The following is a 19,815-nucleotide window of genomic DNA, read 5'->3' as shown; positions in this document are numbered from 1 at the left end:
CGACATTCCGACCGAGAAACAAGATGGCGGCCCACTGTACACCGACGGCATTTGTATTTACATTCGCCGCTATGAGTCCTCAACCTAAAAGAAGGACGCCATAAACACAATCGAATAGAAAAACAGTTGCCTATTTTATTTATTAATCGGCATCCTTGCTCAGTTTTTCACTCGACTTCGCCGTGACTCACCGTCGCACTTTTTTTTTTGGTTTCGTTTTAGCTGAGCTGTCTATCCAGGTGAACTGAACTTGTTCATTTTAATTTTGGGACGCATTTTAACGCCCCAGTCGGTCGCTATGTTCGTCCCCGTCATGTCGTCTTATTTCCGCGTCAGTCCGGCAATTGTCAACAGAGAACTAGGCAAGACCAAGATGAGATAGCGAGAGGCAGCGTGGCGCGTTTACGAAGCAACAGAAAAGCCAACGAAACGTCATGTTTGGGAATCTATTTGAGGAGGATGGCGACGAGGGGGAAGGGGGCTTCTCCTCTTCCTCCGGGGGGGCGAGATTTGCCAAGGCAGGAGATGAGCCCCCAGCTCCCCGGGGAACAAGCAAGCTGTGTGGCATCATGAACCAGGGAGGGACGTGCTACCTCAACTCCTTGCTCCAGACACTCTTGTTCACCCCTGAGTTCAGAGGTGAGGTTGCAATTGTGATGACAAATATCTCGTTATTTTCTCAACCCCCGTGCAGTATTTTGACCTGTTCTTTGATTTTTAATCAAAGATATAGTGCGTCAAAGAGTAAGCATTGAAAGAAGACACCGAGGGAGCTGAAATTTCACCCAGATGGTGACAGCATGTCCAAGTTAACATGGCCAAACACTTTGTTGTCACGCTACCTGCGGTCTACCAACCCTTGGCTAAAATACTGCAATGAAGATGTGGGAGAAAATGTCCCAAAAATGATCAAAATACTATATAAGGGTTGATTTGTTCTTCCGTGTGTTTATGTGCAGAGGAGCTTTTCGCCTTGGGGACTGACGAGTTAGGGTGCCTTGAAGATAAAGACAAACCAGAGGCCAAAGTAAGTGCTGGAAAGTACTACATCCAAATATATGGCTCAACTTTTGAAATGTGTGTGACTTGAACGATATGAAGGTTCAATGTCTCTATGGAGCTCTTGTGCTCTCGGTCACTTGTGTATGTTTTCACAAGGCTTATTCCCGTAGGTCCGTGTCATCCCTCTGGAGCTCCAGAGACTCTTTGCCCATCTCTTGCTGGTGGACCAGCAGAGCGCCTCCACGGCCGACCTCACCGACAGCTTTGGCTGGAACAGCAATGAGGTTTGTTTTCAGAGTAAAGACACCGAGTGAGAGGCTTATAGAGGCTCAGGTAGGAACCTGAGTTGTCATTATAAATCACCCAGTTTGTGCATTAAACATTATTCGGGAATTAGATTCATTCTGGCAACATTAAAAAGAAACGCTCAAAAATTCTACATTTTGGGAGTATTAATGTGTGGGGGAAAAAAGGTCTTATTTTGGCAAGATTAAGATATTCTTCCCTGTAAAGACTATACTTTAGTCTGGGAATTTTAAACTTAAAAAAAAAAAAAATAACATCTCCAAAAATATGACTGAATCCTGGCAATGATAATATTTTTTTTGCCAACTTTTTTCGTGCGATATTAAGCCTTAGACTACTTAAGATCATTTCAACCTTTTTATTTGTGAAATTTGTTGATTAAATAATTTCACATGTACAATTAAAATTATTTTAATATATTACCTATGACCTATTTCTGGTAATACTACTACATTTTGTTAGTGATTTTTCCCATGTTAATGACTTATAAAAACTTTATTTGGGCTGGGACTTTGTTATTAGTCAGTGTTCATGCATAAAACACATGTAGGGAGACTTAAAGAGGCTCAGGTTTCTTGTTTAATAGATCCTGTTGTGGATTTTTTTTACCATTTAGGCGAGATCAGTAAAATAGTTTGGAAAATAAATGGTGTTTTGGGATTTTTTATACATATTTGAAGCTTGAAAGACAAGTCTTAACAGAGCATTATTGTGGTTTGTAAGAGAGTGTGGCATTCTTAAGGGTATTCAGGGAGGAACTGCAAAAACTGAGGCAAAGATAACCCAATAAATATATGTCTGTTGAACTCAGGTGTCTGTCAAGGTCGTCTCATTCTAACTACGCAGAGAGTTCCCGTGTGTTATGTGAAAGGTTCTTTGTTTAAACAAAACAGATGGTCACTAAACAATAAATTGTTATGCTGAATACTTCTTTTCCATTACAATCCTCATAAATCACTGGCGCTCAGCATACTGAGCACGTCGTGCTGGATGCAGCAAAAAGGTCAGGCCTGTTGAGTGAAGGAATTTCATTTTGACCAGAGGCAGTCCAGCTGCATCGGGTGCGTCTGTATGTCGTCACCCAGGTAAGCTTTACTACAAGAGGCGGGGATGGGGAGGTCGGTGTCACAAAATACCCAAGTTTACAACTTGACTCTGCTATGACACGCTTGTTGTTGAGATAATACAAAATTGGAAATGCTAAAATTGAGAGGCATTAATGTTCAATGGAAGAAACTGTAGCAATTTTTTTTTTTTTTGATTTTTACATTTGATACTTTAAAATTAAAACCCTTTTTTTTTCTTGTAACATAATTTAACTCCCCTCAGCTATTATGTATTTGTTTACTTGTTACTTTTTATTATTGTAAAATTACTCCCAAACCCCTCCACGTTTTTGGGCATTAATCTTGTAAAATTTAGTTTTTATTATTATTTTTTTTTTAATTACTCCCAAACCCCTCCACGTTTTTGGACATTAATCTTGTAAAATTTAGTTGTTTTTTTTTTTTTTCATCAAAGGTCTGTTCTTTTTCCTTCCAGAAAATGTCCAACTTCACTCAACATCACTACTTTTTTGCTCGAAATATATATTATTAAGTGTGGTGAAATAAATCATTAAACAGCTAATAAGAGACTGTTTCTCATCAAAATATTACTTTCAAAAAATGCCTTTTGTTCCCTTCAAAAATAATACAGGCAATTTGAAAACTTATAGCCCAATAATACAATGAAAACATTTTTGGAAATATATGATCTAGTAAAAAAAATCTGGGACCGTGAAAGGGAAGTGACCCTCCCATTTTTTTTTTCAATAATAAATCAATCAGCATTTTTTGTATGCAATCCTTTAGTCTAAACGCGGTATTATGATTGATAGTCTGTTTTTGAAATACAAATTCAATCTGTAAATCCACCTGTTTTGTATCCATCTCAGGGGCGGCCATTTTGCCACTTTCATCATAGTCGCTTTTGTTATGACCAATCATGGCTCAGCTTGCAAATGTCACATGACTAAACTCAGAAAACAGGTGAGCTGTGATTGTTTCTGACCTGAGCACTGAGCAACTGTGATGTCATGATAAATTCATGTATTTAATAAATTGACATTTATTCCAAACAATTTTTTTTTTTACGGTTCTCATAAGATAACTGAAAAATATTATGTGGACAATATGTAGCGCCTGTTGAATTTCAATGTTTTGATTGTACTGTGCAATCTACAGCGGACAAACCAGCACGATGTGCAGGAACTGAACCGGATTTTGTTCCACGCTCTGGAGAAATCTCTCGTGGGCACCTCTGGCAGCACGCTCATCCGCCGCTTGTACCACGGCACCATCGTCAACAGCATCGCCTGCAAGCAGTGTGGCAACATTAGTCAGCAACAGGTCTTCAACACTCGCTCAAAGTTCATGTTATCATAATCATTTTTTTTTCTATGGGAGCTAATGAATGTTTTGGCGCTATCTACTCCAGGAGGACTTCTTGGATCTGACGGCATGCGTCTGCGGCGTGTCCAGCCTTGAGCAGGCTTTGTCCAGCATGTTTTTGGAGGAGGAGTTGTTCCAAGGCAATAATCTGTACAGGTGTGCAACGTGTGACAAATTGGTCACCGCTGCCAAGGTAAAAACTGTTTTACTGTCCACGCCAAACAGGTACGGATATTTTTTTTTCCTTTTTTCGAAAATCGTTTCTTTCCTCAGTGTGCCAAGTTGAAGAAGCTCCCACCGTTTATGACCATGTCTCTGCTGAGGTTCAGCTTCGATTGTAAGAAGTGTGAGCGTTACAAGGAGACGGGCCGCTACAGCTTCCCCCTCACCATCAATTTGCGGCCGTTTTGTGAACAGGTACAAACATATTATTGATGGTTGAAAGTTCATGTCTAATGGGGGAAAAGTGCTTTATCTCCATGTTGTGGTAGCTCTTGACAATTACGCATTTTTTAGGGATACATCTTGACTGAAACAATCTTTGTTTGTCGCGGAGGAGCTAAGTTCAGCTTAGGTTGTCAGGAAAGTTGGGGAGAATCTTCGACGAAATGTTCATGTTCACATTAGGTGTGTGTGATGTGTGTACTGTGTGTTTTTTTTTCTTTTTCAGATCAATAATTCCTTTCTGAGATGTTTGAAACAGGGTTGTAATACTTTGCAATTTTAAATTATTGTTTGTTTTTATTTATTTCTAGTTTTTTTGTCCAGTTTTAATTTTTAGAGAAAATGTTTTTTTTTTATCATTTTCATTTTTGTAAATGATATATTTTAGTTTTACTTTATTTTAGTTTATGGAGTGTGAGTGCAGAATAAATAAACAAGTTATGTTTAGTTTTACGTATTTTTGTATATGGAGTTTGAGTGCAGGATTAACAGCAATCCCAAAATATGTACATTTAAAACAAACCCTCCGAAACACATGTATGATATTAATAGACAAAAAAAAATACAAAGGACATTTTTAAGACACTACAGGTGCATTTTTTTCAAAATCAAATTTGCTAAATCTACAGGCTGGCTCAAATAGGTGTAATTTTCATGAATAGTTTTGTTTTACGGAAATATCGGAGTGTTGAATTGCAAATCTGCTCAAATGCATTTTGACATCCAAAATATTCCATCAACAATATATTTTTTTTCCTTCAATAAATGCACAAAAATCACCTAACAAGTCTTTACTCATGGTTGCTCCATAATATTAATAATCAAAATTAAGCATCACAGCTTTGTGTGGTTCCAGACCGAGGGCGATGACATGGATTTCTCCTACGAGCTGTTCTCAGTTATTATCCACAAGGGCGGCTGCTACGGCGGCCATTACCACGTTTACATCAAAGACATTGAGTGCCTCGGTTGCTGGGAGCCGCCGGTGAGAGTGAAACTCCAAAATGGCGGCTTGGATTCAAATACGAATCTTAATCTTATCTGTGTCATTGTTAGGAGGAGAACAACAAGAAGAAAAAGACTCATACAAAGACCAAGCAGAAAGTGAAGGATGTGTGCGAGACCAAACTCTGTGAAAATAACCCTTTGCGTATCATCACTGCTATAATTGACCAGGTATAACAAGAACAATAAAATAATCCTTGCTTGCAATTATGGTGACATTATTTTTTTTTTTTTTTACGTATTTTCCAGGAGCCATCAAAGTGCATCCGTTTGGACCAATTGGGTCAAAAACTCATGGAAGTGGCCGGCGCTTCCTGGAGCAAAGCTTTTAAGAAAGACTATGGCCCTATTGGCAAGGTCTGTGTGTGTGCGTGTGTGTGTGCGTGTATGTGTGACATTTTTTTTTTTTTTTTCAGAATAACGAAAGTGTGAGGAAAATCGTTAGTTGAGCAACATTACACATAACCAGGGGACGTGAAGTTAAGAGTGCAGATTTATATTTGGCTTTTTTCAGCAGTAAAATGGTTATATTTTGTCTACATTTTATCTGATAACTGGGGGGCAACAAACAATCACGGCTCAGCTTGCAAACGGCTTATGACCAAACCCAGAAAATATATGAGCAAAAGTGTTGACAACAAGTGAAAAAATGTGTTTTCAAAGGTATTAAATAGCCATAGAAAATAAATTTGTATTCAAATTATTTTTAGAACGGCAGCATTATTTGACATGACCCTTATTACTGCTGAAAATCACTAAATAAGCGTGTAAGATTTCGACCGTTTTTCATTACGGCCAGCAGGAAGTGCTGCAGGTGCTACATTTACCATTGTCCTTAGCTATAACAAACATGGCCGCCTCCGGAGAAGTGCCACCCCTCACTCATGTAATATAATTTAATGATAACTAGACCTATGATTATACTTAAAACATACTGTGGGTCATTATGAACACATTCATTTGCATGTTTTTGAAATTTACAATCATTTAATTGATTCCTTTTTAATGAAAAGCGGTCTAAATCTTACACACTGTCCCTTTGAGGTATTCCTGCCAATGAGGAAGTCATTTTAGGTTTATGATCATTTACTTTGCTATATTGATTTGTACAAACTGACTTCTTGATTTATTCTCCTTTCGAACAGTTCCTGCAGTCACACAAGGACTTTTTCATCTTGGGGTCCAATGGTAACCAAGTAGCATTGAAGGCTGACATTCCTAGCCCTATGGGCGAGTCGCCTGGTCCTGCTAACCCCCCAACACCTGAAGGCCAAGAATGTGACCCTGCTGCAGCAATGGAGTGCCAACCAAAGGTTCACCTGAAAGATAATAAAATGACCTTCCCAGTGAATGTAAAATAATCATGATCCTCTTTTGTCTTTAGGCAAGCCACTGGTTTGACCTGAATGACTCAACCGTGACCTCTATCCGGGAGTCGGACATAGAGAAACAGTTCCAGGGCAAAGAGAGCGCCTACATGCTGTTCTATAGGAAGAGTCAGCTGCAGCGGCCCATTGAAGGTAAGAAACCTGAAATGAACCTGACAGGACCACCAAATAAACTCATATCAAGCTTCTTTTGCAGCGCTGAGCAATCCTCACTATAAAGTTCCTCATCATCTCATCCAGATGGCTCAGGAGGAGAACATCAAGCTGCAGCAGATGCGGTACACAAGCTCATTTTTCAACTCATATAAAGTGCAGAATTACTCATAGGCTTACGCATTATTAAAAATAAGAAAAAAAAATTCACAGAAGTACACTCAATAGAAAGTAAAGCAAGAAATGAGAAAAACCCTCAACCGCATTGTGTTATTGCGGTTAAAAAAAAGGTTGATATTGCAACAACAAAAAAAGAGGCTTCAGGCTTTTGAATCCATGCTCGTTGCAGACTTGCTCAAACGTGGGCTGTTTTCCAGTTTTGTTAGGTAAAGGGCTTCGCTCTGGATTAATGGCTTTATTGCTATCATTAGTTGTGGCTTTAGTCGCAGCTGGGTGCTTTGCAATGATGCGGTAGGCTAAACTTGAGCTGATTCTGTGATAAGCATTTTTTTTTTAACAAAAAATGCATTCACTCTACCTGAATGAAAGGTAGGTAGGTTTTTAGAGTTAAATTTGCAATTCATTAGACTGACAACTCCCACATGCTCCTCCATTTTCACGGTTTCCTTCTGCTCCTAAACTTGCCTTCGCACCCACAACAAGCACTTGTCAGGTTCTGTCAAACACTGACAGCCAATTTAAAATTGGTATGAATCAGCAGAAAGAAAGCATTGTTAGAGATTAAAAATCTAATCAATAGAATTACATTTTATACAATAGAATAACATTTTAACTATTGACTGTAATTAATTAATCACAGTCTGGTTTTTGACACCTTTAAAAATTATGCGATAAAAGCTGCAAACCACATAATGAGAGTGTGATCAAAGTCAACTTGTTCCAAATCATAGGGAGGAATATGAAGCAAGCAAAAATCACATGGTACTGCGTCTCCACCTGGCATCTTCCTATAAGCTGATCAATGGAGCCCTACAGCCAATCGGCAATGAGCCTAATGGCACTGCGTTCGTAATTGATCGCAGAAAGACAGTTGGAGACCTGCGGTTAGCCATTTATGAGGTATTTATTCACAACAAAAGCATTTTTTCGCTTGATGGCTGACAGCAAAAATAATCAGTGTCTTCATTGTTACCATTAGAAACAAGAAAAATGGGAGGGCAACATGGCTCTGACCTTGGCCAAGATGCTGCCGGCGGGTCTTCACTTGTATGACACTCTCACAGGTTAGACTTTTAGCAATATTGCAGCATTATGCATGTCGCTTTACTTGGGGATGTTCACTCGTTACAGATGACAGTGTGTCGCTGTGCAGTGCAGGCGTTGATACAAATCCTGACCTGTTCATTTGGAACGGACAAGAGGTGAGTAATGAGTCCAAACTGTTGGCAAATGTGGGGGGAAAAAGTATTGTTTTTACTTAGATACATGCAAAATTGTTGAGCAATTTTATAATGCATGATCATTGTTAATTCTGCACAGGGCACTTGTTTAAACATGATAGTTGAATTCATTTCAGATTGTGTTTAGGTGCTGCCGTTTTGGTTAGCGAAATTGTTCCACGTATTCACTGTCTCTGTGTGTGTGAACAATTACAAGGGAGATAGTTAGTTTTATTTGGTCTTTTCAATGCACTGTGGTATGAAATATGAGGCCATTAATTACGTGCACTTGCTCTACTGTCATTCAATAAAAACATGATCAATGTACGCTTAAAAAAATTAAAGAGTTCAATTGTTTTGTTTCTTTAATTAAAAAGTGTCTAATTAAAATTCCTTAAATTATTTACAATGTTATGAAATATATATAGTAAACGCGTCCTGTAATAGATAATAGAATTTCTTGTCTAATTATGGCCAGGCTAATGCTAAAATAACATTGATCTTTTCAGGTATGTGGTGCAGGCGTCCAAACCGGACTTGAATGGGAGCCGTTGCTGCTCACCGTCGTCCGACCCGTCTTAGATGCGCACGCTGACCCGGAGGAGGCGCTGATTAACAAAACCGGTGACAACGTGAACAGCGGGGGGCTCAAAAAGGAGGCGAGGGCGTTTGCCTGTGGCGCCACCCTAACTGAAGTGCGAGAAGCTCTTGGCGAGCCCCCCGGCAGTTTGCTGTGTCAGGAGCGGGCGGGCAACAAAGGAAGAGAGTGTGTGGCGGGCGAGGGCGGGGGCGCCAGCGGCTGGCGGGTGTTTCCGCCTGACGACATGTTCCGGACCCTCAAGGAGCTGTCGCTCAAAGATGGAGATTCCATGCTGGTGCTAGAACCGCAGTCTTTTGATAAGGGGTAAATCATGTTTGTTACCACCCCCACCACCAAATTAACTCATTCAATTCAAAAACGTATTTATACATTTTTAATGTATCCAGATATTAAATACCAGGTGCTCTTTATAGATTTTTTTCCATTTTTTTTCTCAAGTGTTTAGCTAAAGAAGGTGTAAAAATGACTGGTAGTAACTGAATTAAGTACTAAAGTAAACCAAAGTTAATTAATTACCTGAAGGAATTCATTACTTCAGTTTGCTATTTTACTGGGCACAACAGCCGCTTTCGGCCGGTAGTTTAAACCGGCAAAAACGGCCTTTATTAGGCACGTGTTTTTCTATTTTTAAAGGGACAGTGTGTCAGACCGTTTTTCATTAAAAAGGAATAAATTAAATGATTGGGAATCCTGAAAAATTGCAATTGAATGTGTTCTTAATGTCCAACATTAGGTTTTAAATATAATCATAGGTCTAGTTATCATTAAATTATATTACATGGGGGTGGCATTTTCCGACATGTTCGTACTTGAATGCAAGTAGTCAAATAATTTATTGATCAATTCATTTGGTACGCTTTTTAAACCTTCCTTTAGCCAAATATTTTTTTAAAATGTTTACCGAGAGTACTTGGGAAAAATTCTCTGGATGAAGGAAGTAATTGTTGCCAAATTTATCTTAAACTGCTAAAAATGGACAATTTCTGTATTTAGTGTAGTTTTTTTGTGTGTTTTTTTTTTTTTTTTTAAGTATGTTCACCGTAAATGGAGACATGATCACTGTGATGACGCCATCTGATTGCCGCTGGCTCCAAGTTGAATTTCAACCACTGGGCAGCGCCCTTGGAGGCGGTGACGCAGAGGGGAGCCGAAGAGTCAAGGTTCCCGCTGCAGGAGACATGGTCAGCCATTTTATTTCCTTTCTCGTCATTTTTAATGTTTTAGGTAAGTCACACTCTTGATTTTTGTGTGTGTTTACAGCTGCTGAGTGAGGTGAAACAGAGGGCTGTAAAGGAGCTACAGCTACCAGGCAAGATGGTCAAAATTTATTAATGTTGTGTGTCGCTGGTTTACGATGGAGTTCAATTCTGTGGTGGACACGTAACCTGAATTTTGGGTGTCATAATTCATCACCTTTCTACTTTAAGTCCAAACTAAAGACACTACAGTATCTATGTGAAAAACAGTAGTTTTGGGCTCCGACTCTGTTTTAATGGCGGTCATTGTAATGGTACATGGACAGCCAGGTATGTTCGACAAAAGTTTGAAAACCACTGACGTATTGGGAACCAGTGATGTAGAGTTTTTGGTATTTCAGCCCAGCCAGCTTCCACCCACACTTTCTAAGGGAACTTAAATGAGCATGTGTAGTGACTATTCATTTGCACTTTATAAATCGGTGCTGCTAAGTTTCCATTCTTGTCTTCACCAGGTGCAGAATATTGCCTAAGACAAATGGACATCACCGGGAAACTCCTTCCTCCAGGTAGTCTCTTTGATGTGTGTTGTTTCATGGCTGCACACGGGCTGGAAACTCCCCCCTCATTTAGAAAACACCTCTTTGCGCTCTGTCATTTTCGACCCTCATTAAATTCTTAAAAGCTATGGCTGCCTTGTTATTTGCCACCTTTTGGAGTTGTGACGCCTCCCCTCTGGTCATGTGAACAGTGAGCGAGGACCTGTGCGTGCGGGACGCCGGCGTGCGGCTCATGACTACTGTAATGCTTTGTGTGGGCCAGGCCCCCAAGGCTTGGCAGGTTTGTTTGTTATTTTGTAAAATGTCAACTCTATTAGTGCAGGTGCAGAACCTTCTCAAAAGACGTGCTCGATGAATGGTTTTCTTTGTGTGCGTCCTAGCTTTTCCTGCACTTTTCTGTGGGTTCCCCGCCACCTACTGGAATAGAGATAGACATCAACCTGGAGAGAACCTGCACTGTGAAAGAGGTAGACGTGGAAAATAGATGTGACGTGGCTGTTAATGGGAGATAATAAGTTGAATAGAATGATCAGAATTTAACAGTTTATGCATCATGATCCCTATGATTTATGCACATAGTCCAAAACCAAACATGAATGTTAGCCATTTTATACGGCTAGAAAAATTTGAATGTAACCGATGATTTTTTTGTTTGTTTGTTTTTCAGTGTCTACAGACCGTGCTGAAAGCTGTTGGAATTGAAGGTAACCTGAATTCTCCCTGCAGTTTTTTGTTTTCTTTAACCATAAAAGTTAGATTTTTGTTTTGAAATGTTTGGTGTTTGCAGGCACCGGTTGGCACTTGAGAAGGCTGGACTGGTGTGAGGAGGTGGGAGAGCCACTGAATGACGAGGTGGGTGTTGTAACCATCTTTATCTTATTCTTGTTATCTTTAATACTTATATGTACATAAACATATACCTACGTATATAACTATTATTGTGAAAACATTTCTCAGCTTCCATCCGGTTGAAAAAAAGAGCAAGACACTAAGCTAATTTGCACTGCACCATCATGGATGTTTTGTGTTGAATTTTCAAAAGGGGGGGTTGATTGATTGATTGATTTATTTATTTTTAAATGAAGCTTTAATGTAACTAAATGTGGGAAAAAAATGAAATGATGTGATTCCTTTCTGAAAGCACTGTAATCAATTCTTCCTGCGACTTTTTTTTGTGATAATTCCTCTTCAGGATGCATCTCTGTCAGAGTTAAAGATAAACAATGGAGAGACGCTCATCATCTCAGAGGGACGACTTCTTCCCAAGGTTTTTTCATCATGTCCTTTTTATATTTTGTGCAGGTTTGTGTCTCCTTGGTTGCACATCACGTTTTCTTTTTTTTTTTTCTAATTAGGGCTTTCTCAAGCTGTCGGTATGGCTGTATGGGGATCCTGTTTCCATAGCGACCGACGTGAATCACACCGACAATGGGCAAACTGAGGAGCAGATGGCAGTGGATCACCCCGCACATCAAAGTCATTTTGACTCCTCTGAGCTTTCAAGTGTTGGTCAGGTGGAGATTTCAATGGAAGCCAGCCTGGACGACCTCAAGACTCAGGTTACTGTGGGAATCTGGGATCCACTCACTCCTACACAAACATGATTTTGAAATCTAATTTGTGTTTTTTGTACACCAGGTGTTGACACTTCCAGCTTTCCAGAACGTGTGCGTGCCAATGACTTCCCTGCGCGTGTGGGAGATGGAGGGACACAGGCTGGCTCGTATCCTCAGAGGAAAACAAATCACACTCAGGCACGTCATTCAACTCAATCATGTATTCACTACACTTCCATTTTCTTATCGTGGAGCCAAAATCCAAAATAAAGTACCATTATTTTCGTACTTAAAATTCCACACATAACACCCTACAAGCGAGGAAAACATACCATATTTTTTTCTCGATTTATCAAAAACTATCAAGTCTTAAATATATTTCATTGGAGCGCACATCCGCTTTAGTAATATCATTTGATGCTTCTATATCCTTAGGAAGCTAAAGATAACCAGTGGGTCAAATATTTGTGTGCAACAGCTGTTAAAAGAAGAAGATCTTGGGTAAGATAAAGTTCTTTTTACAAATTGAGTATTTCTCATGTATTTATGATGGACTTAAGGTTGAGAAAGCCCTTTGGCTAGACTTGCTAAATTTATCACAGCGTGTTTTTTTATTTTTTATCTAAATTGATTAATTTTGTTCAATAGCTATATGCTTTATTGTAATATTCTATTCAATGGCCACTCATTTTCACCAATAGATTTGTTAACACAATTATTTTTTATGCACAAATAACTAACTCCTTTAAAAACATTTTTCCATTTGCTGTAAACTGAAAATGACATCAGTGCAAGGCTCGGGAAACAACCAATCACGGCTCATCTGTTGGTCATGTGATTTTTAACAAGTTGAGCTTTGTTTGGTCAAAGTGAGCCTTCAGCAAAGGTGATGTCATTTTCAGTCGAATTAATTAATTATTGACTAAATAATAACAGGAGCAAGCGATCAGTAGTATTTGTTTCCTAGAATTGATTTATTTCATGGTTAGCTTGTCTTTTTTTTCTTATTTATTTTGCAACAATTTATTTTTTGATGGTGTTTTTTTTTTACATTTTACAGTTCCAATTGCATCACATAATAATAATAATAACATCACATAATAATAATAATTGATCAAGATTATCTGAGCGACTTTGATGTCATTTTCAGTCGACAGGAAGTGGCAAAATTGATATAAAACAGGTGGATTCTGCTTCTTAATTTAAATGCCACAAATGCATTTGTAATACCATGTGCAGACTGTCAGAACATACATAAGACACGCAAGATATGAACGTGATTAAAAATTGTTATGCTTCTTTTCATGGTGCATGAAGAACTTGAGCCGTTGAGGTCATGATGTCATGGCAAATTGACCTAATACAACATTTCTTGCTTCAAGTCCCAAGCAAATAGTGCTGAATGTTAAGATGGGAGTACCGGGGAAGCGCTGCTACCACCCTGCAGAGGAGCTGATCTGGGACGCTTCGTGGGACCCGTCGCCTGCCGGCTTGCGCACCTTCGTGGCCAAGCGCTTCGGCTTGCCTGCCGCCTCGCTCCTGCTGGCCAAGCAGCAGCCGCACAAACACGCCTGGGAGGAGATTTGCAGCTGGGTGAGTCGATGTGGCGTCACTAAGGGCTAAGCCTTGCTATGGAAATCCACCAGTCATCGACTAGCTCTCTAAAAATGCTTTATAATCGGAGGGAAGTATATTAATGTCCACTAGATGGCACCAAAGAAGCACTTTTCTATTGAAATGATAAATCCTCACCCAAATGCCCCCAAAATTGTGTTACTACCATTCAGACATGTTTGAGCCTTCCTGCCCCCTCAGTAAATCCCTAACCAACATTCAACATTCAGCTGCTAATGTGAGGATGAGACTAATGGTGCATTCAGGGAAAAAAAGCCATTCGTGCATTAAATATTAATATTGTAGTAATAATAATAATTATTAATGGTCTTATTATTCAAAAATGTACGTTGCGTCAGTTCCCCTGGATTAACCTGCACAGAACAAATCAACACAATATTAGAAAAATGCCTGACAAATTAAGTCAGTGTTTCACAAAACTGCTCTCAAAGAAAAGCAATTATTTCAAGCCTTTTTAGTTAAGCAGGAGGGTTGAAAACAGAATGATAAAGGCTCCTCATGCATGAACAAAACCATTTTCATGGCCAACACTTGATGATTCCTTCCCTTTTGAATTTTTTTCATGCATATATAACTGTCAATTATATGCGGCTTTTCACAATTGACAATCTTTGTTATTACAGAGCAGCCAGCTGTCCAAGAAGAAAAAGAAGAAAAAGAGCGACTCACTATTAGGACCACCGTTTCATCTCAAAGATGGCGACGTGATAGGCGTCAGGGTAAAAAAAACGAACCAAAAGAAAGCCCAAAACTTGAAATAAAATTTTTTTTCGTAATGAATACGTAATCCATGTTTGTTGTTTGCAGAACCTTTTGATGAATGACATGGACTTTTATACTCAGGAGGACAAACAAGGCCAGCAGAGGCTCCGGGAGGAAGCCGAGCAACGAAGGAAAGGGTAACTGTTATTCAAAAGTTCAATTCAGTTACCTAAAAAAAAAAAAAAAAAAAATGTGTGTATACATATATACACATATATAAGTAAAATTCCATCAATTATTCTATAATTTTGCCACCTAAAGCAATCCCTTGTTTTAATATGGCATTCCCTTAAAGTAATCAATTACTTTCGTACTTAAAGGGACAGTGTGTATGATTTAGACCGTTTTTCATTCAAAAGGAAGACATGAAATGCTTGTAAATTTCAAAAACTTGCAAATGAATGTGTTCTTAATGACCAACAGTATGTTTTAAATATAATCATAGGTCCAGTTATCATTGAATTATATTACATGGGGGGTGGCACTTCTCCGGAGGCGGCCATGTTTGTTATAGCTACGGACAATGGTAAATGCAGCACCTGCAGCACCTCCTGCTGTCCGTAATGAAAAACGGGCTAAATTTTACACACTGTCCCTTTAATATCACTAATACATTTTGTACCAGCCATAGACACAGCTTCAACCAAACACTTGGAAAAAAAAATGTGGAAAAAAAGATAAATAAATACCTGGAATTGATTATCTGGAGTCGTTAAAAAAAAGAGAAAAAATGTATCTTTGAGATTCAACGAGTTAATCACATTGTCATTATAATGACTTTTACTTTTTTTAGGGAGCTACCCGGATCACAAACAAAAGCGAGCAAGAGGCCAGAGGTGGCGCTCTCCATCAACGTTGGCGTCTTCAGTAGCCACTGCCACTAACGAGTACACCACGGTTACACCATGACACGCATTCGGGACAATCGTTTCACGACCATCGGAAACATCAGGGTAAACTGTGTGCCCGCTGAAAAAAATCCAGCGCTTGCCACTTTTGCGGCGGACGGTGACGATGATGACGACATTGACAATGCGGTCATTTTGGAGAGGGGAGAAGAGGCCGGCTGTACGTTAAGCAGCATTGTTGCCATTTAGCCCCGCCCCCAAACATCCTCGGGCCTACCTCCGCTGCCCCGACGACCTTTTTTGAAGCGCATCAAACTGCCAACCCATCCTGAAGTATTCAAGGTCCCGTGGAACTAACTCCTTTATAGTTTTGAAATATCCTTTTCTCAGATTTGGCTTGTCATTGAAGAGGATTGCCTTTTTTCAAGCTTTTCCTAAACCATGATTTTCAAGCTTCTGTTTTATTACTAACAATGAATTCAGAAATAAGTGTTTAAATGAGTTCTGATAAGGTCTATGAAATAATGGGGGGAAAAAATTGGATTGCGATAGCATGGGGCCTTTAAAAATAATTCAATTTTTTTTGTTTTTTCTAGTATTAAAAAGACAAACGGTTTAAACATGGCGAAAAAGCATTAAAAAAACATTATTAATGATCTGCTAAAGTAAGCAGTTGTATATTTATCTTGGGAAGTTCAATATTCTTGCATGCGCTGTTTGAACTTGTAATTTATCAGTAGAACGTTTATGAAAAGAATGGTGTTTTTTCTGTTTGTTTTGTTACTTTGTCATATTTTTTGCCCTGATCGTGCCAAGAATTTATTTGTTAAATTTTCTTATGCCTGGTAATAAAATGATCAATACATATTTTGAAGTAATTTCCAGAGAACAGACTTTACTCTTTAAAAAAAAAAAGGTACATTTTGTAAAACCACAAAGTTGATCATGTCTTTCTTTTTTTTTTTTTTTTGAGGGGTGGGGCTTGCTTTATCTGTTTTGTGTTTAAAACGTGTTTGGATTCTATTTAAAGTGTGGCTAAAGACTTTTCGCAAATTAAGTGCTGCAAATGCTTTAAAACATGACCACTGAATAAGAGATTTGGCTTTACGATTAATCACACGGCCATTTTCACGTATTTTAATTTTTTCTGAGACCAGGTTTGCATTCACGGCTCGTCCAATCGGCTTGTTGGCGTGATCTCAAAGGCCACGCCCCCCGTTGGAATACTTAGACTGAGCTTTCATGGCTTAACGCCGCTCTCGGCCGACTCGTGCGTGCTTGGCTCATTTGAAGTGAAAAGCTGCAAAAATGGAGGCTTTCTGCGCAACGTGGAAACTGCTGGACAGCCAAAATTTTGATGAGTACATGAAGGCATTGGGTGAGTACTTTATTAGAAGGTAGGAGCTCCATCATATTTACTTTCATATCAATCTTGCAAATTCTATACGTTTAAAAAAATGCAGCCTAGTGTGATTTCAAATGAAATGTGTCAATACAAAAGATTTAATATATTGTACTAGGTATAAATATGTGTACTTTATCAAATACACAGGTATTAAATACTTTATTATACCACTAGTAAAGAAGTAGCAATAATATAGAATTATGCACATTAAAAACGACATAAAATTGTTTCAAATTTAATCCTAGTTGTGCATTGAAAAACAGAAGTTTATGTAGTTGAATATTTGAAATGTCAATAGTGTTTAAATTATATGAAATAAAGTTTTGAATTATTTGTTTTTTTTTATGTAAATTGCTGGATGGATATACATTACCTTAAATATTTGCAGCATGCTAACATTTCAAGAAGCTTAAAATGTTTTAGAGATATTTGAAAATATGAAACGATACATTTTTTTATTTATTGAACAAATTATAAAAAAAATTAAAAAAACAAATAAGACATCACTAAAAGTCACAATTCAAAATGTATATGTTCAAAAGGAGTAGGAAGACGATCAAGAACTTACCCGGTCATCCCCCTTGCAATTCACAACTTTCTGCTAAACCTCAAGTCAGTATGGGATTCATACATTTATGCAATATGGTCTTTTAAAGACAATGGATCACGTTTTAGATCATCCCATAATTATTCCATATATATATATATATATATATATATATATATATATATATATATATATATATATATATATATTTTTTTTTTTTATTTATTTATTATTTTTACGTATGGAGGTTGACAATTTGTATTTCCGGCAGGCGTGGGCTTCGCCACAAGGCAAGTGGGCAACGTGACCAAACCCACAGTGGCGATCAGCCAGGACGGCGACAAAGTGGTGGTGAAGACCCTCAGCACCTTCCGCAACACCGAACTCGCCGCCAAACTGGGAGAGGAGTTTGACGAGGTCACGCCCGACGACCGAAAAGTCAAAGTGAGGTCGCCACCTAAATGCCTCGTTACTATGGAACGGATCATTTTAAATGACGTTTGCCTTTTTTTTTTTATTGTTTTCAAGTCCACCTTCACCTTGGAAGGGGACAAATTTGTGCAAGTGCAAAAGTGGGACGGCAAAGAGACCAAGTTTGTCCGCGAGATCAAGGACGGCAAGATGGTGATGGTGAGAAGACGTCATGAATATGGTCGTGCCTTGAATTATGAGTTGCTCTGAACTGGAAACACTCGTATCTCAAAGCATCCTCATCATTTAAACTAAATGAAATTTAAACTAAAATAGTACTCTAAAAGTGCTTATTTTTATGAAAGCATTCAGTAATAACAGAATTAAAAAGATAATGAAATGAAGTTCGTGCATCTTGGTTACGTCAGCATTGTGTGTCTGGCGTGCATGCTTTGGCCACTAGAGGGCAGTGAATTCAAAGACTTTGACGGCAATTTTTAACCCTTGTGTTGTATTTTCCCCAATCCTGTGATCTCTACATGTCTGATCTACATGACCCTGAAGTGCAAATCACACAAACAAAAAACCTAAGCAAACAAAAAACGATCATTGCAAACAAAAAAAACAAGAACACCTTATAAGACAGAAGCAAACACACATGAAAAAAGAGGCACACGATAAAAAAGAACATGCAAGAAAAAAAGACGCACACAATGAAAAAAGAGCACGCAATACAAAAGAGCATGCAAGAAAAAAGATGCACACAAACAAAAGCACGCATAACGAAGCACACAATAAAAAAAGCATGCAAGAAAAAAGCACACTAAAAAAAGCTCACAATAAAAAGGAGCATGCAAAAAGAAATTCTGCAAGAAAAGAGGCACACACAATAAAAAAGCACTAAAAAGAGCATGCAAAACGAAGCGCACAATAAAAAAGCATGCAAGAAAAATGAAGCACACGATAAAAAAGCTCACAGTAAAAAGGAGCATGCAAAAAGTAAACATGCAAGAAAAGAGACACACACAATAAAAACACTAAAAAGTACACGCAAGAAAAAAGAAGCATACAATAAAAAGAGCACACAGTAAAGAAGCACACAAGAAAAAAGGAACACACAAGAAAAAAGAAGCACACAAGAAGAAAAGAGCACTCAAAAAAGAAGCTCACAATAAAAAAGAAGCACACAAGAAGAAAAGAGCACTCAAAAAAGCTCACAATAAAATATAAGTTCACAATAAAAAAAGAGCATGCAAGAAAAACAGGAAAGAAAAGAAAAGAAGCACACAAAGAATGTAGCACACAAAAAAAGAGCACATAAAAAAGCAGTGTCCTTCACTGCCATTGACAACTATATTCGTCAAAAAAATTTCCACTCTCTGTACTATGTCATAATGATAATATTTGTAATTAATGCAACATCAATGCTAGTGATGTTAGCCTGTCAATTTTATTAATATTTTTTTTTTTTGTCATGGGTTTGCATTTAAGTAGCGAATTCCCTTTGCAAAATTTCAACTGTGATTGGCTAAAATATGCAATGTACATCACATCAGAGATAACGCTTGTAACTCAAATTTTTCATGTCACATCACTCTTAATTCAAAATACCACAGAATCGACAATCCATACGACGATCGTTAATATATTTGTATCTTTTCTTGTTTTTTCAGACTTTGACCTTTGAGGGGGTCCAGGCTGTACGCACGTATGAAAAAGCCTAATTTAAAAAAAAAAATTGGAAATACTTTTGTTTTTGTTTTTGTCTTTGCGCTTTTAATGACATTTTAACCTATGGAGCAATTCTTGTTTGAAGTTGAAGAAAATGCATAGCATTTAACATGCGAATATTTAATAAAGAAAACTGACGATTATCAGATTTTTTCTTGCCACTTACGAGCCTAACCCAAAAAATCCTTTACGATATTTTTTCTGATAAATGTATAAATGGTTCAACTGTTTTGGTACAGCCTAACCATTAGCATTAGCATTAGCATTACAGTGGTACCTCTACTTACAGGATTTAAAAAAACATTGGCATTAGCATAAATGGTGGTAAATTCACCCCAAAACAATTCCAATTTTTATCGGAAATGAATATTTCATACTAATTTGAAAAAGCAAAAGACTTGAGGTGTGTTTTAATATTCAAAGCATGCAGCAA

General features: G+C 38.1%; 2 protein-coding genes across 3 annotated transcripts; both read left to right on the top strand.

Annotated features, from left to right (window-relative positions):
• The first annotated feature begins 26 nt into the window (after nt 1–26).
• On the top strand, nt 27–16,166 carry usp40 (ubiquitin specific peptidase 40). Of its 2 annotated transcripts, none has more exons than XM_088432604.1 (31): nt 27–639; nt 960–1,027; nt 1,173–1,286; nt 3,534–3,698; nt 3,787–3,933; nt 4,014–4,157; nt 5,041–5,169; nt 5,241–5,360; nt 5,439–5,546; nt 6,335–6,502; nt 6,574–6,709; nt 6,774–6,855; nt 7,642–7,810; nt 7,890–7,974; nt 8,042–8,112; nt 8,640–9,034; nt 9,762–9,912; nt 9,992–10,040; nt 10,443–10,496; nt 10,679–10,767; nt 10,868–10,954; nt 11,155–11,191; nt 11,275–11,339; nt 11,680–11,754; nt 11,843–12,046; nt 12,126–12,241; nt 12,479–12,544; nt 13,426–13,636; nt 14,302–14,397; nt 14,486–14,577; nt 15,234–16,166. In XM_088432604.1, the coding sequence occupies exons 1-31, from the start codon at nt 435–437 to the stop codon at nt 15,322–15,324; spliced, it is 3,789 nt and encodes a 1,262-aa protein (XP_088288730.1). In that variant the 5' UTR covers nt 27–434; the 3' UTR covers nt 15,325–16,166. The 2 variants fall into 2 exon arrangements, with proteins under 2 accessions (XP_088288730.1, XP_088288731.1); XM_088432605.1 differs by having other exon boundaries at nt 12,126–12,245; nt 12,483–12,544.
• A 334-nt stretch (nt 16,167–16,500) lies between these two features.
• LOC148412724 (fatty acid-binding protein, brain-like) lies at nt 16,501–19,525 on the top strand. Its single transcript, XM_088432606.1, has 4 exons — nt 16,501–16,666; nt 17,512–17,684; nt 17,769–17,870; nt 19,325–19,525. The coding sequence occupies exons 1-4, from the start codon at nt 16,597–16,599 to the stop codon at nt 19,373–19,375; spliced, it is 396 nt and encodes a 131-aa protein (XP_088288732.1). The 5' UTR covers nt 16,501–16,596; the 3' UTR covers nt 19,376–19,525.
• Nucleotides 19,526–19,815: the final 290 nt, after the last annotated feature.

The sequence above is a fragment of the Hippichthys cyanospilos genome, chromosome 14 (assembly GCF_059441005.1).
Source record: "Hippichthys cyanospilos isolate Australia breed blue-spotted pipefish chromosome 14, RoL_Hcya_1.0, whole genome shotgun sequence".
Lineage (NCBI taxonomy): Eukaryota > Metazoa > Chordata > Actinopteri > Syngnathiformes > Syngnathidae > Hippichthys > Hippichthys cyanospilos.
This window is presented reverse-complemented; position numbering and strand designations above follow the sequence as displayed.